The sequence below is a fragment of the Uloborus diversus genome, chromosome 8, assembly GCF_026930045.1.
Source record: "Uloborus diversus isolate 005 chromosome 8, Udiv.v.3.1, whole genome shotgun sequence".
NCBI lineage: Eukaryota > Metazoa > Arthropoda > Arachnida > Araneae > Uloboridae > Uloborus > Uloborus diversus.
In genome coordinates, this window is record NC_072738.1 from 43,546,869 (window position 1) to 43,562,004 (window position 15,136).

The 15,136-nt window shown below is 32.9% G+C and overlaps 2 protein-coding genes across 4 annotated transcripts in view; one reads left to right on the forward strand and one right to left on the reverse strand.

Moving 5' to 3' along the window:
• Nucleotides 1-7,076, forward strand: part of LOC129228293 (AP-4 complex accessory subunit tepsin-like) — a 53,349-nt gene extending 46,273 nt beyond the window's left edge. For 2 of the 3 annotated variants that reach the window (XM_054862970.1, XM_054862971.1), the window contains exon 14: nt 6,892-7,076. The gene's annotated coding sequence lies outside the window, so the exon portion shown is untranslated. Of the gene's footprint in view, nt 1-5,423; nt 5,592-6,891 lie in introns of all 3 variants that reach the window. The other variant, XR_008580913.1, reaches the window with a different exon arrangement.
• Nucleotides 1-15,136, reverse strand: part of LOC129228292 (Bardet-Biedl syndrome 2 protein homolog) — a 46,968-nt gene that overhangs the window by 11,867 nt on the left and 19,965 nt on the right. Inside the window, exons 8-11 of the mRNA XM_054862969.1 lie at nt 14,921-15,018; nt 6,538-6,648; nt 2,969-3,025; nt 2,194-2,291 (exon numbers count right to left, since the gene is read on the reverse strand). Coding sequence (XP_054718944.1) covers nt 2,194-2,291; nt 2,969-3,025; nt 6,538-6,648; nt 14,921-15,018 — 364 coding nt within the window. The remainder of the gene's footprint in view (nt 1-2,193; nt 2,292-2,968; nt 3,026-6,537; nt 6,649-14,920; nt 15,019-15,136) is intronic.

The following is a 15,136-nucleotide window of genomic DNA, read 5'->3' on the forward strand; positions in this document are numbered from 1 at the left end:
AATTACCACAAATTTTAATTTTCCAAATTCTTTTTTTTTTTTCATTGCTATCTTTGTTATCACTTACATTAACATTAGGTCCATTGTTGCAAAAGTGTTCATAAAAATGAAAACATTCCTGCAATTAGTTAATCTCCTAAGCTTCAAGTAGTTTGAAACCAATTGGTTTTTTGCTTGTTGTTTGGGTTTTATTTCAGAAGAGGAGGGGGGAATATAATTTTTTACATGCTCCCCACATGAGACAATCACGCTATCTCTAGGCATGCTATAAAAATTTAACTGAATATTTTTTGTCACATAGCTTAATTATGACTTAATTCTTTTCAGAAAAAAATATGAACTTCACCCTGTGTAATATACAGGCTGATTCAAAAAAAATGATATGGTTTCAAATGTGTATATTTCCAAGAGTAAAAATGGTACAAAAGCAATATTTCTTTTCTTTTACATACTTAAATCTTTCAAAAGATGTTCTATGCGACCTCCTTCTGACACCTGAACATTATTACACCTGTACTCAAATCCTGCCATGCACATTATAGCATGTACCCAGTCTGAGAAACAATTGCAGCAGTTATCCAAGTACTCAGTTCATCAAGATTAGCAGGTAAGGGAGGTACAAACACAGTATTCTTTGCATATCCCCACAAAAAAAAAAATCTCATGGTGGTAGGTCTGGTGACCTGGGGAGGGGGCAATCCTAAAAGGCTATATCACCTGCCCCTTGATTACCATTTTGACTGACTGAGTACTAAAGAACAATTGGGACACATACGATACCATGTAGAAACATCTAGCCATAGTCAATTGAAACTTTACAGCTTGCTCTTTCATTCAAGCTCCATTAGAGAGCTATAGGTCCAGTGCTCCCAAATTGGTAGTTTTATGAAACCCTGCCATTTGTTTTAATCACCCTGTATTGTTGTGCATGTGCTGCCATATTTTGCGTTCAAAAGTTGATTTTCAAAAATTTTGATTTAATGTGCCTTTTGGAACAAACAAGTTTTTTAATTGCTTTGATCATCATCACATATGATGTACTTGCAATACACAAATTTTATGCTCATTAGACAAACAAAATATATGTCATAGTCAGAGCCGTGTCCAAGAGGGTTTTAGGGATTAAACCCCTCCCATTGTGAAAAAAATAATAGAAAGCCAACTGAAGAAAAGTTCATATCTGACTTTTAATTAACTTTTAATGTTGAAGTTATACTTCAGCAGTTAGAGAGGGAAAAAAATTATCATATTTTCATAAAAGCAGTGATGGAGAACTGCTGAATGGGCTGTCAACACAATTCATTTTTAATATTGCTTTTTATAAAAAGGTTATGATGACTTAGGCCGTTCACAAAAGGGGAGAGTGGTACTGCTATGAATGAATATGCATAGTAATTGTGCTTGGTAATGTAATTTGCATCTGCAACGTACCGCTTATTGTTTAGCATATTAAGAGCATTATCTTAGAATATAAAACCTGAAAACATATGTCATAAAATTTTTTTTAGAATTTTATTAGTACTTGTTGCAATATAGTGCACAGTAAACAGATAATAAGGTTTGAAATCTAAACAAGCAGTAGAATGACTAAATACTGAGGTTACTAGCGTAGCCTGAATTTACCTTCTAGGAGGTGAAGTTCACAAGGGTTCTGAACCTGTGTAGAAATGTATATAACTCGAAGCTTATAACTCGAATATTCCTTTATCTCAAAGTTTTTATTGGGACCCTAACTCTTGAGACTGTTGTGGAAACTTCCCATAACTCGAACTACCAAACTGGTATAAAGAAATGAATTATTTGACACACTGTTGTCTTTTCCTAACAATGCAGGCAAGAATGAAAAAACATTGAAACCAAAACCCCTCCCTTAATGAAATCCTGGACACGGGCCTGGTCATAGTTTTATATCAGCATATTGATCTATATTGAGCTATAATAAAAGGAATATCTAATCAATATGTGAAAGATTTAAATTACTACTTTTTGTAAAATTAAGCAAATAAAACTAAAGATAACCTGAAGAAAAAAGCTACTTAAATAATAAATGAATTCAAAGGGGGGAAAAATCTATGCTATGGAATATCAAATACAGCAAACTAGTATATTAGCTCTGTTGATGGGTTAATTATTTATGCTTATAATGCAAAATTTCAGAAACAAATTTAATATCAGCTCGAAATTACTACTTACATAACATGGGATTCACCATCAAATATGCCTTCAGCAAAAATTAGGACAGCACGAATAATAGTGTTGTTGGTAGTTTCTAAACTGACTTCTATATGAGGCTGTGGGATGAAATGGCACATATTGTTTAAATAAATATATTTCAATAAAATAGTCTACATTTTTTTTCTTTTTTTAGTTTTAAGAGCTAGTTGTGGCATAAATAGATACTTTTTTTTCCAATATTTTACATACATAATAATCTAGTCAGTAGAGATGTCAGAAAATAGATATTTAGACAGTATGCAATAGTTGTCCACACATTTTACCTGTTTAGCTGTTTGTAACACAAATATTGAGTTCTAACTGATTTGTTATTTGAGCAATTTGACAAATAGTAAGAGTGCTTGAAGTGAACTTTATTTCTCAAATAGCATTTACATGTAAATTTGTTATTCATTTTTAAAAAAAAGTGCTGTATACGAGCAGAAAATAAACCAACGAGATGGTTTATTTTCTGCTTGAAACTTGCTTTCATTTTTGCTACAAACAAAAGACTATAAGAAAGGCTTTAGCATGGAAGGCTTTTTTATGCTTATTGTTATGGTTTATACAAATAACTTAGCAAAGATCTCTTTGAACTTTTCGATTTCATGTGTTATAGCTATCAAAAAATAATAAATTTTATTAAATCAATCTTAGGTTTTTATATTATTGTTTTCTAAAACATTTGCTATTGTATTTATTAAGTATAAAAACACATTAAGTTGAATTCATCATTGTAACTTAAAAAACTTACTCCAATTTTTTCTGATCCAAGATTGATGGACAAACCAGTCTTCAGCTGAGTTGTGGCCTGTAACAGGGAATTATGTAATGCACATGAGCCCTTAAAATATGCTACAGTAATTTTTATTTTTATCTCTGGAGCCCAGGTGATAAATAATTTGTATCAAGCATTTCAGCTGGGGAAAAGAAGGTCAAAACTTAAATCCCGGGCGGCAAATGGAAGGTTTCTTCATGAGCTGACAATTTCTCAGAAATTTCCAAAACTAATGAAAAATTATAGTGCTGCTTTTTTGGAAGGGGGAGGGGCAAAATGCTTGATGCAAATGTGGTGTACAGTAAACTCCTGATTATCCACGGAATAAGGTGGCACGGTAACTACAGATGACAGATTCATGGATAATCCTCAAAGTAAGAAAAAAACGAGCTGATGTGTGCATCACATGACTTCCTTTTATTCTAATTTAATGTCATTTTCGCATTATTGGCAGTTTTAATGTGATTCAATAGGTTACTTTCTAAATATCACCAACAGTGGCCAAATTGAAACCAAATTTAATATTTAAAAAAAGTCGCCAAGTTGGCGACAAAACTTGGCGAACAAAAGACTGGCGATATATCGCCAAGTGTCCGCCAAATTGTAACACCACTTGAGTTTACATCAAAATTGACAATGATTTCCCCCATAAAAGGGGCAAAAGACCCCCTTTGGAGCATCCGAATGCAACCAAAAAGGGAGGTACACAACTAGACCCCACTAGGAGTCTAAGTACCAAATTTCAACTTTCTAGGACATTTCGTTCTTGAGTTATGTGACATACATACACACATATGCACATACATAAGTACATACAGACGTCATGAGAAAAGTCTTCGTGATTAACTCGGGGATCATCAAAATGGATATTTCTGGTGTCTGTACGTTCCTAGGCATATATCCACGTGCCGTCGGGTTGAAAAATAAACTCAACATTCATTCGGGGGTGAGCACAATGGAAATTAAGGCCGATTTTCGAGTGGAAATTTTTTTGCGAATACAATATTTTTTTGTAAAAGGAAGTAACAACACTAGTGTATGCAATAGCTTTAAAAAGATCAATAACACATTATAACTTGCATACATTTTAACTGTAGCTGAAATGATAAGTGCATAAAAAAATTATGTAAAATATAATAAAACGGATCGCTCATTATTGCAAATGGATAACACACATACGACACCAAATGGTGCAAACAGTGGCGCCAACTCCATAGGGCTTGAGGGGGCCCGAGCCCCCTCAATAGTTTGTTTTGGGGGGCAGATCCCCCTCAATAATTTAAGAACATTCTTTGTCATATTATGGTTTCTAAAATCACAAAATTATGTTAATATTTTTTACTTTCCTTGTTTGAAGATAGTTACATTGCAAAATACATTCAGTAATGAATTAAAAAAAATAACTATTGCGGTAGTAAACAGATTAATTGAAAACGAGTGGTGTGAATAATGATAGTGTTACGGTGCTGAGAGCACTCATAGAATTTGTCTCAGTGCGCGAACCTTCGGGTGAAGTCTGTCGCCGGCGGCGCTCTCATCTAAGTGTTGCTGATCTAGAAAAAATATATCAGGGTTTCATTTGTACATAAAATGGAAGGCCTGATAGTTTTCTTCAGTTATTAGAGTTAATAAAGTAATCTGTATTAACTTTTTAACTCTATTAAAGCATTAATTTTGATACATTATTTTTATTTAATGAACTCTGAGCCTTATTCAGAACAAGCTTAAATTAGTTATTTCACTTATAGTAATCAGTGCAACAGCAATCTTTTATGCTTTATTCTTTTAATGATAGTTTATATTTATTTAAATATCATTTCAATCTTCTCAGAGCTATATATTCACTGCTTTGTAATAGACTAAAAGCATTATTATTACTGTAAATTAAATTAGCTTTTTACGAAAATACCATGCGTTTTTTTTTCAAAGCCAAAAATGCGTTGGCTTGTCGAGTTTCTCAGAGTGTCGATTTACCGAGAGTCGAGTTTTTGGGGTTCTAATGTTGATCATATGACTAAAAAGCTTAAAAAGCTTTAAAACTCACTACTATTTTTTATCTCAAATTTAGAAAATTTCCCCTGGCAAGGCCCCCATGATGGCACTCTCCCCCCAATAGTTATAAATCGGTGCCACTGGGAATTCCTTTCCATGCAAGTCAAGTGCACTACCATGTATAGTGCCGTAGCCTAGCTATGGCACTTCACGGCTCCCCAAAAAATGGAACTGTAAAATTGTTCCTCACTTAAGGCAAGTGACATGATCTAATTGAAGCAGAAAATTTGTGTACCAATTTTTAGATTGTTTTACTTTGAAAATGCCATGTCACATATTGTTTGTTTGTATAAATTATACGTACCAGAAAATATATAAGTTGGCATTTTCAAGGCACAAAAATCTGATTTTTTCCTCTGTGCTTTAACATACTCCCTAGACCCTGGTGACATCCGGCCCCCCCAATAATTTTTCCAAGTCGGCGTCCCTGGGTGCAAACAGATGTTCTGAAACTACCAAAAAGTTTTGCTTAGGAGAGGGGAATTTTGTTTAACAAGACTGGCCTGAACATTTGATTACACCATAAGTCATGTGGATCTAAAAATTGGTAAGTAGTGTAGATTTAAAAATCAGGTTTCATGTAATCAAGTTTCGATAGATATGGAAGATTTAATGTCACTGGAAGGGAAGGAAGAAATAGGAATGTCTAGAAGTAAATTTTGTGACTGTCATCTTCACACAGGTAATCAATGGCAAAAAAAATATAAAATGTGTGAAAGGCTGCAGATAATTGGGAGTTTACTGTATCACTCTAGGTTCAAGAGTTTACTTTCATTTTCAAGTTTTGAAAGTATGATAGTTCATTTTAAGCTGAATAACTAAGTAGTTAATAAACAACAATGAGCATTTGTGAGCATAGGGAATAAATTGTTTAGCTTTTGCATAAGTTTCAATGAGTGATGAAATCAATCAATGCATATATAGCAAAATTTACAAACAAAACTGCATATGAGGCACTGAGAAGCAAATGGATTAAGTGGACATTTTTAAGTTTTGAGTAAAACGCATTTAAAGTTACAGTCCTAGGTAAGCTTTCATTGGAAAGTTTTTTAAAATCATGCCGTATAGCAGCACCTACCAGGGCTACTAGTACTGCCCAAGGCAGAGGAGAGGTTCACCTACCATTTGCACTGGTGATCGCCAAATTTTTAATTTTGGCACTTACATCCCTTTGCTTCTCACTACCTCAATTGTGTATGTATTGTGAGCTTCAGACTGAAAATAATCTAACTGAAGCTTCACTCATTTCATTAAAACTAATTTAATTTTGCAGTTATTCATTTTATTATTATTATTATTAAGCTAATACTTATCTTGATTTGTTTATTTGTCTTTACTTTATATGCATGTTGAATTCATTTAAATTCTCAAGTAACTTTCACTTTTAGGAATATAGTCATTATATTTTCATTAAAATTGTAATGAAGCTCATTATGTTTTTATGGATGGTATGAATGTATGCATTAATTCAACAATTAACAATATAAACGTACTGGAATAATTCCATACTCGTCATGGTTTTGACTTGCTCTGCCAGTTGTTTTCAAACTACCGCTGCCAATCCTTGAGTTCTCTTCATAATTTCTCAGTTCCAAAAGCAGAGCCTATGATTTCAGGATGAATAAAATCAGCCATTTTTCTCATTAAATGTTTTCTTGGCATTTTTATATCAGAACAAATTCATTTTATTCTAAAATCATTTTTATGTTAAATTTAAACTTGTGTATTTCATTAAACTTAGATTAAACTTAAACTTGTTTTTATTACATTAAACTGCTTATTTTAAATTTTATTTAAAAAATTACTTTAACATTTTTGTTTATTGAAATTTTGCAAACATGTTTTAGGTGGTGAACTGAAATACAGTGAAGTGCAGCTGCTAACGTGAGTAGGTGCTGACAAGAAGGGAAATTGTTTGACTCAGCACATTGTTAAATATGTTTCCTTAAGGAGAATCTCACTGAAAGTTTATGGAAGAAAATAGAAAAAGATGTAAATAAAAATGAATAAATTATTGAAAATAAATTATTGATAATTATATGATTTTTGAGCTGAATTCAAGGGATGGGTTTAAGAGAATTTAAAATTAAGAGATGCACTGTGAACGTAACTCTTTTTAATTGTATGCATAAGGTGCAGAAATAAATGAATGGTTTTTAATTAAAAGATGGTAGTCTGTTTCCAATATTGAATGCACTCTTTAAAAAAAATGCTTGTAGAATCAGACCATTAATCCTGCTGAACTGGTATATTTTTATTGCACTATAATGAATATTGACAATACTTGAACAACAAAGGGTTATATTTTACCTTTGCATCGGTAACTATCTTGTTAAATTAAACTGTATGAAAGGCTTTAAAAAAAGTCTGTGTAATTTCAAAATAATAATGTCTTTCAACGATTTTCATTTTTACCTTATTAATATGATAACATCTTATCTTATCTTTTGGTATGTTCAAATATGCTGTGATTAAAGCTTAATTTTGTTCTACAATCTCTCATGCTATAGACTTAATTGAATTAAAAACATTTCTCATGTTCTAAAAAAAAATGATTTTTGCATTTAAGTCAACATAAACTATGAAAGGTTCATTAGTTTCAAGTTTTGCACAATGAAAGTTTTAAAAATTAAATATTGAATCAAATATATCGTTTAAAATCAAAACTATCGCTTTAACTTTAAAACTTTAAATATTTGCAAAAGAATATGTTTTCAAAGAAACAGAAATTTGTAAGAATAATATAGTACATGCTCATAATATAAATATCAATTGCATATCAATATTCAGAATAATGCAGGGTGATCCAAAAGTCATGACAAACTTTAAAGATGAATAATACGAAAACGAGTAAAGATAAAAAGATGCGGTTTGCATTGAACAAGTAGGAAAGAAGTCGGGTTTTGTGTGGCAACGAAACAAAAATAGTTCTGTTTTCGACCAACAGGTGGCGCTATTGTTTTTTATTTCTCCATAATTCTTACAATAGAGTTTAACTAAATGTATTCCATAGTTGAGAGGGCTCTCTCAACTATGGACAGTAGGGTGGATTGAAAAAAACGAAATTTTGAATCTTAATTTGGAATACCTGCCAAAAGCTGTGCATGTGTAAGTACAACACACATGCAAAATATTATCAAGTTTGAACAACTTTTTAAGGGTCCTACCAAGGCTTGAATTTCTCCAAAAATAGAAAAAAAGGTCAATTTTCTAAAATTTTTATAAAAATACTAGTGTATAAAATTTTTGTTAAAATTCGGTAAAAATGCTTCCTTTGAACACTCTTTTCATGTATCTTCCCAATTATTTAGTCTTTGCACCAATAAGTTCGCACATAAGCCGTTAAGTTTCGCGAAATTAACCAAAAACTGACTTTTTTTAAGCTTTTTTGCACATTGCAATATTTCTTCCTTTAAAGTCCAGTTTTCTTTTTTACAACGCCTGTACAGAAGGCAGTTCTAAACGGAAGTGAAGTTCAACTTTATTACATTAACAGCCCAGAATCCACTAAAAAGAAATGGCTGCATTTCGAGTTCTATTCTACCTTTTCCATCTGCCGAGCCACATGTATTAAGTATAAATGTATTATTCATTTTACATTAGAAGAAAACTATCAAAATGATTTAGTTGTATTAACTAAAAAAACATAGAGAGAAGTGCATTGGTTACAAAGAATGTATATTTACTCACACACAGTCGCTCTGACAAATTAACATCAATATTTCACAAAATGAGGGACTTGAAAAGTATCAGTTAGTCAAATCCTCATAAAATAATCAGTTCGTCACATCCATTCATGAAACCTCATTCACTTTTTGATTTAAACGATGACATGATACTTCGAGGTTTGATTTTTGCTCATATGAAGCCATCTCTTGCCGATTGACTAATCACAAACAAAGAAGCTTCTCTCACCATATTAGCACAGCGTTCCACCACCTGCGTGTGACAGGGGAACTAAACGAACGCAAAATCGGCGTTGTTGTTTTCAATCTATTGTTGAATATTTTAATTAGATATGCCAGCTAAAAAAAATAGGAGAAGGGTGGCAGTTATTGCACATTCTTGCCGTTTGATAACATCATAGTAGTCTGATTCATTAAAGTTAATCTTTGAATTATAGAATTCTCTTATTTCTTCATGAACAAAAGCCACTTGTCTGGCCTTCAAAATCTTAGCAAAGCCAGTTCTCTGATGTACTTTCATTCATCAGTGATCACTGTTAAGAGAATTTTTTCCGGGTGGCAAAAATAGGCATTTTGTTGAATGACAGGATCAATAATTTTTTTCAGATTTTCACTACGTAACGAGATGCTGTAACAACACTGATGAGGAACAGCAAAGTTTTGTTTCAATTCCAGAAGAAGAAAAATTTGCAACGGCTACACTCCCGCCAACAGAGCCATCAACATCTTTTGGTGTTGATGTCACTTCAAAAGTGGAAAATGAGGCTTTCTCTGCCAATGCTATCAAGAGTGTGCTACCAGTACGACATTTCTGACAAACGTGCTGCAGCAATTGCTTCAGAAACATTACAGGATTTTGGTACTGTGTCAAATAATTATCGCTCTAAAGTTGTTGATAGGAATAAAATTCGAAGCCAGTGACAGAAGTGTCACAGATGTCACAGACAAAGTAAGGGGCTTCTCTTCAAAACCTGCAAACTAGAATTGAAACGGTTTGAAAAGTACGTTTTTCAATAGCCGAAAAGACAAAACTATGACAAAAAGAAATGGTTGGAGACAGATGCCATAGAAGAACCATAAGCGAGGAATCCATGGTTGAAAAATCCAATTCTCTTTATTTGGGTCATGTGACGCCAACTTCTGGAATGGGAAAACATGTGGCTACAGCAATGTGATTTTTGAACTAAAAATTTGTTTAAGCCTTAAGGATCTTTTAGCTTTTGGCTGTGATGGCACGATCACGAATACCAGAAAAAAGAACGGTGCAATTGCGGCCATAGAAAATAAAATTGGACATCCAGTCCCATGGTTAATATGCAAACTGCATGCGAGCAGCCTTTGCGTCACCTGTTCACATTACTTGATGGTAAAACTGCTGGTCCATGTGCATTTTCGCAGTACCAATAGGTAAATTGCTAGACAGGTGCGACAATTTACCACTGGTCCAGTTTGAAGCAATTAAGCTCCTTGTGGCAGGTGCTGGGCTGTGAATGTAATGAAGTATAATTTTATTTCCATTTAAAACTGCATTCTGCACAGTCATTGCAAAAAAAAAAAAAAAAAAATTGGACTTTAAAAGAAAAAATATTGCAATGTGCAAAAAAGCTTGAAAAAAGTCAATTTTTGGAAATTTCACGAATTTGTTTGCGAACCTAATACTGCAAAGAATGTAAATAATTTTGAAGGTACATGAAAAGCATGTTAAAAGGAAACATTTTAATGGTATTAGAATAAAAATTTTGAACCTTATTATTTTCATAATAATTTTGGAAAATTGACCTTTTTTCCTATTTTTGGACAAATTCAAGCCTTGGTAGGACCCTCAAGGAGTTGTTCAAACATGATAATATTTTACATGTGCATTGTTCTTACACTTGCACAGCTTTTGGTAGGTATTCCAAATTAAGATTCGAAATTTAATTTTCTTCGATCCACCCTAATGAACAGCATTTCGATGCATATAAACTTCGACAGGCATTACTTGCTGCTGTTGCTCCTTTTTGTATCATTTGTTGCTTTGCATGATCCTACATCAGAAACCCTACAGCGCCATCTGTTGGTCGACAACAACAGAACTATTTTTGTTTCATTGTCAGACAAAACCCGGCCCCATTTCCATCCGTTTAGTGCAAACCACATCTTTTTATCTTTTTTCCTTTTTGAATAATTCATTTTTACTTTCTTCTATATCTATACTAATATTATAAAGAGAGAGGGCGGATTTTTGTGTGTTTATATGTTCGAGGTAATTTCCGGAACCACTGCACCTATTTGAAAAATTCCTTCACTATATGAAAGATGCTTTCTTACTGAGTAACATAGGCTATAATTCCAAAAAAATCCGATAAATAGTTCTTTTTATAATTAAATTTAGGCCCAAATTTCTCGTAAATTGTCTATTATTGGCTATTAAAGGGGTGAAAAATTACTTGCACATACATATTAATAATGCGTATCGTTGAAAAGGGTAGAATTTTCCATGCTCTAAACAATTTGTTTCAATGCTCTAACTTAATTTGCGTTTTTAGCTCCAACTTTTTTTAGGCTTAGCTGAAATTTAGGCACTACTTTCTTTAATAAATCTATCAATAAAAAGTGAAGGAATTGTCTCACAGTTTTCTTTTTGACACCATTGGAAAAAGCGACATTTTTTACTCCAGATCTCTCTCGACCTGTGGTCGAAAAATTAGCTTCTATCTTCAAAGGAAAAAAAGTTACATGCGTTTTTAAATCAATTTCGAAATACGTCATTTTGATTCAAGTTGTCAACCATTTTATTTTCGCGTTTCCACGGTGACGCTTTTTGAATCCATTGTTTATTTTCTTATTTTGCAAAATCTATCTTTCGCATTTTAATTTCTTAAAAGTATTTTAATATCTGTCGTCAATGTTTGGAAGGGTAATTTTGCATGTTTTTTTTTTCTTTTATTTAAGCCTGATTGTTGAATATAAGTCACTTGACACAATTTTTATTCTCAAGGTAGACCCAGCAAAGCCGGGCAATGCAGCTCTTAATATATAAAGATTTGAAAGCTACTGTTAATGTGATTTTATACCTTTTTGTTTGTTTGGCGAAACATTTACTATTGCGAAAGAAAAAATATCCGTTTCACTCGCAAAAGGGCTGGGTTTCGGTGGCGGATCGCTTGGCGCGTTAGGCGCTGAGCAGTTCAGTCTAGGATTATTGCTTTAAGGCAACCGTTAATGCAATTCATTGTTTTGGTGATTTGTTTTGAAAGAAAAGAAAGTTTTGATTTGTTTTTATCCGAGTGAAATGTACGACATTTTCTTTTTTTTTCCTGACGACAATTTTTGAATGTTCCACGGGATGTTTTTTTTTGTTAGACGAATTGATTATGATTGCGTGGTTGCTGGGCAAGTTTTGCGATAAACAATTCGCAACTCCAACGAACTATAGGGGGCACTGAAGTCACTGTCTAATGGCGGAATTGAAAACTAAAACAAACGCACATGGTAACGAAGAAAATGCTAAAAGTGTTGTGATTTTTGTTCGTACGTATGATTGTTTCGCTTTATTCTTTTTAAATTAATTTTCAAAGTCTTGTTGATATTCTGACCCACGTAGAAAGAAATGAGAATTCAAGAAGCATTACTAAATGTCAAACATTAATGCAAAGTACGTAGTTCGTAGTTCTAAGCAGCCATTTTCACGATGTTGAATTCGATATTTATCAATTCTTGATAAAACTAAATAATAATTGTGGCCTGACAAGAATAACAATTAATGCTAGAAAATTTAATATGACATTACAAATTATTACCAAGAGAAGATGATACTTCTTTGCTTTGCTTTGGCTAGCGCTTGTTTTCCATTTGTAGCTGAGTTATTTCTCTTGAATTCCCGAATCGGTTAATTAAAAAAATTTCTGTTTCGATTTTTCTAATTTCTGAGTTACGATTTAATTGTGTCATGTTATGCAAATCATCAACAAAATTCTCACGGATATATGGTGGTAGTTTTCTTTTCAGTTGATTGACAATTATTTCTTTTTACTTATCGAATTCTGTAATCTTACTACCATTTTATTCCACTCATGATAAAATTTGAAAATGGTTTAACTAAAAACGCGAAATCTCGCCAAGGCTACTTTGCTTGCACAATGCCAAAATTATAACCCTAAACAAATTTGGCGATACCTTTCAGCTGAGAATAAAAGGAATAAAGTAAATTCTTTCTCGGTTATTCATTTTGTTCTACGATAATATATTCAAGAAATTATTTTGCATACTGTCCATTCCAACTAAATGCTGCTGTAAAATATGGTAAGTTTAATTAATTTAAGATTAAAAAAACTCCCATATTCTTACAAATTCATACAAAACAATAAAATTTTTTACCTTGTATAACGTTATCCAAGTTTGTTAATCCAGAATTTTCGCTTTCACCTATTATTAAGGAAATAATGAAAACTAACATTATTTTGAGGAGCTCGAGAATACTACTAAGGTACGAATTAATTTCTGTAGCTGAAAGCAAACTAAGTCACATCGATTGCGTTAATAAATACTCAGAACAAACTGCCTGTGTTTACGTCAACAGACACACATGGAACGCAACGTGGCAAAGTTTTAGTTGCATTCGCAGTTTTATAAATCACCGCAAGGTAGCGTATTCGAGCGCTGGAGTTCCGAATAGAGTTGCGGAATTATTTTTACATATGAAAGATAGTATTTGATTTTTTTTTTTGTTTTTGTTTTTGTTTATTTTTCGAAATATTTTAAATTGTAGTAAAAATCACTTCACTCGCTAAATAGAGTTTTAAAGCAACTATAAATCTAATTTAATGATTTGACAAAAAGTTTTTAATTCCAAAGAAACTTAAATAGTTTTCTTTTTTTTGAAAAGGTGTGCATGCATTCTACACAAAGAAAAATGATCATTTTACATTAGAGGGGGAGGGGGCGTCAGTTTTTTTTATTCAACGAACTTCCATTAATTTTTTAGCACGGGCATCGCTGTGCGGGTACTGCTAGTCTAATATATAGAAGAAAGTATTGGATTCGTGCAAATTTTTGAATTTTGAATTTTGACGGATTCGAACGTTTTGAGGTGTGCTGAGTCCATTTCAACCATTTTTGGCAAATGTCAGTGTGTGTGTGTCACGTATGTGTGTGACCAGTTTTTTGTGGCCGCTCTACAGCAAAAACTACTGCATGAAGTCGGACGAAATTTGGTACACGTATGTGTCCCTATGTGAACTTGTGCCCATTGGTTTTTGGAGAGAATTCCTCCAAGGGGGTGGAGCAATGGGACGTTTTTTGAGTTTTGCGTGACTGTGTGTGACTGCTATTCCCCAGGAAGTAACTGGCAGAATCAAACAAAATTTGATCCATATGTTGCCCTTAACAGGTACAGGTCCTGATTCAATTTTGGTGTCAATAGCTCAAAGGGGGTTGAGCTATAGTACGTTTTTTGTCGTCAATTGTGATTGCTGTTACTCAAGAATTAATGAACGTAATCAAACAAAAATTTATCAACAAGTAGCCCTTAGAGAGTATAAGAAATGATTCTATTTTGACGTCAGCAGCTAAAAAGGGGGTGGCGCAATCGACTGTTCTTTTTTTCCCATCGTGAGTGCCATATCTCAAGAAGTAATGCTACGTTCTGGATGAAATTTGGAATAAATATGAATCCATATGTAAACAGGCGTTGGTTCAATTTTGGCGCCAATCGCTACATGGGGGGGGGGGAGGGCTGATTTTTTTTATTTGTGTGAATAAAAAATAGCTTTATAACTGCAACAATAAGAAAGATAAATCGTAATAGACTGTCGTCTGCGTTTATCTCGTGATTTTAATTGTATGGAAATGATATGAAATATTATCTTAATGATTTAAAATTTTTAACTGTTGCCATTTCGTGTTTGTTAACAAATAAATGTTTGTAATTATTTTAAGCAAGGCTTTTAAAATAATTTTCAATTTTCATTCTTTGCTTTGCTTTTGAGATAAATCAGGAATTGGGATGGTCGTCAAGTTTTGGCGAGTGTAATTTTGTTTTTGTTGGGAATATTGCTTCCTCGTTAAGCATAGGGAGGGATCAGAATTATAAGAAAGATATAGAAGAAAGTTTCGTGATGGTCACAACATACTAGTTAAAGTTAGTATTGACTTTTGGATCACCCGGTATATGGATAATTGTAATTTAAATATCAGATAACTAACTGACCTGCTTTTTCTGAGCCAAGTCCCGAATTGTTTCCTGCTCGAAGTTAGAGTCCATCATGTGATGCCTCATTTCAGCGGTAGTCGCTTCGTAGCCCCGAACTGCATAATGATTATTTTAACGTATTTCAGCAATAATTAGCATTCAAGTATTCTATGATTTAGAAGGCCTAGTCAGCAATTCAAAATTTCAAGATTAAAAAAATCATAAAATTATTAT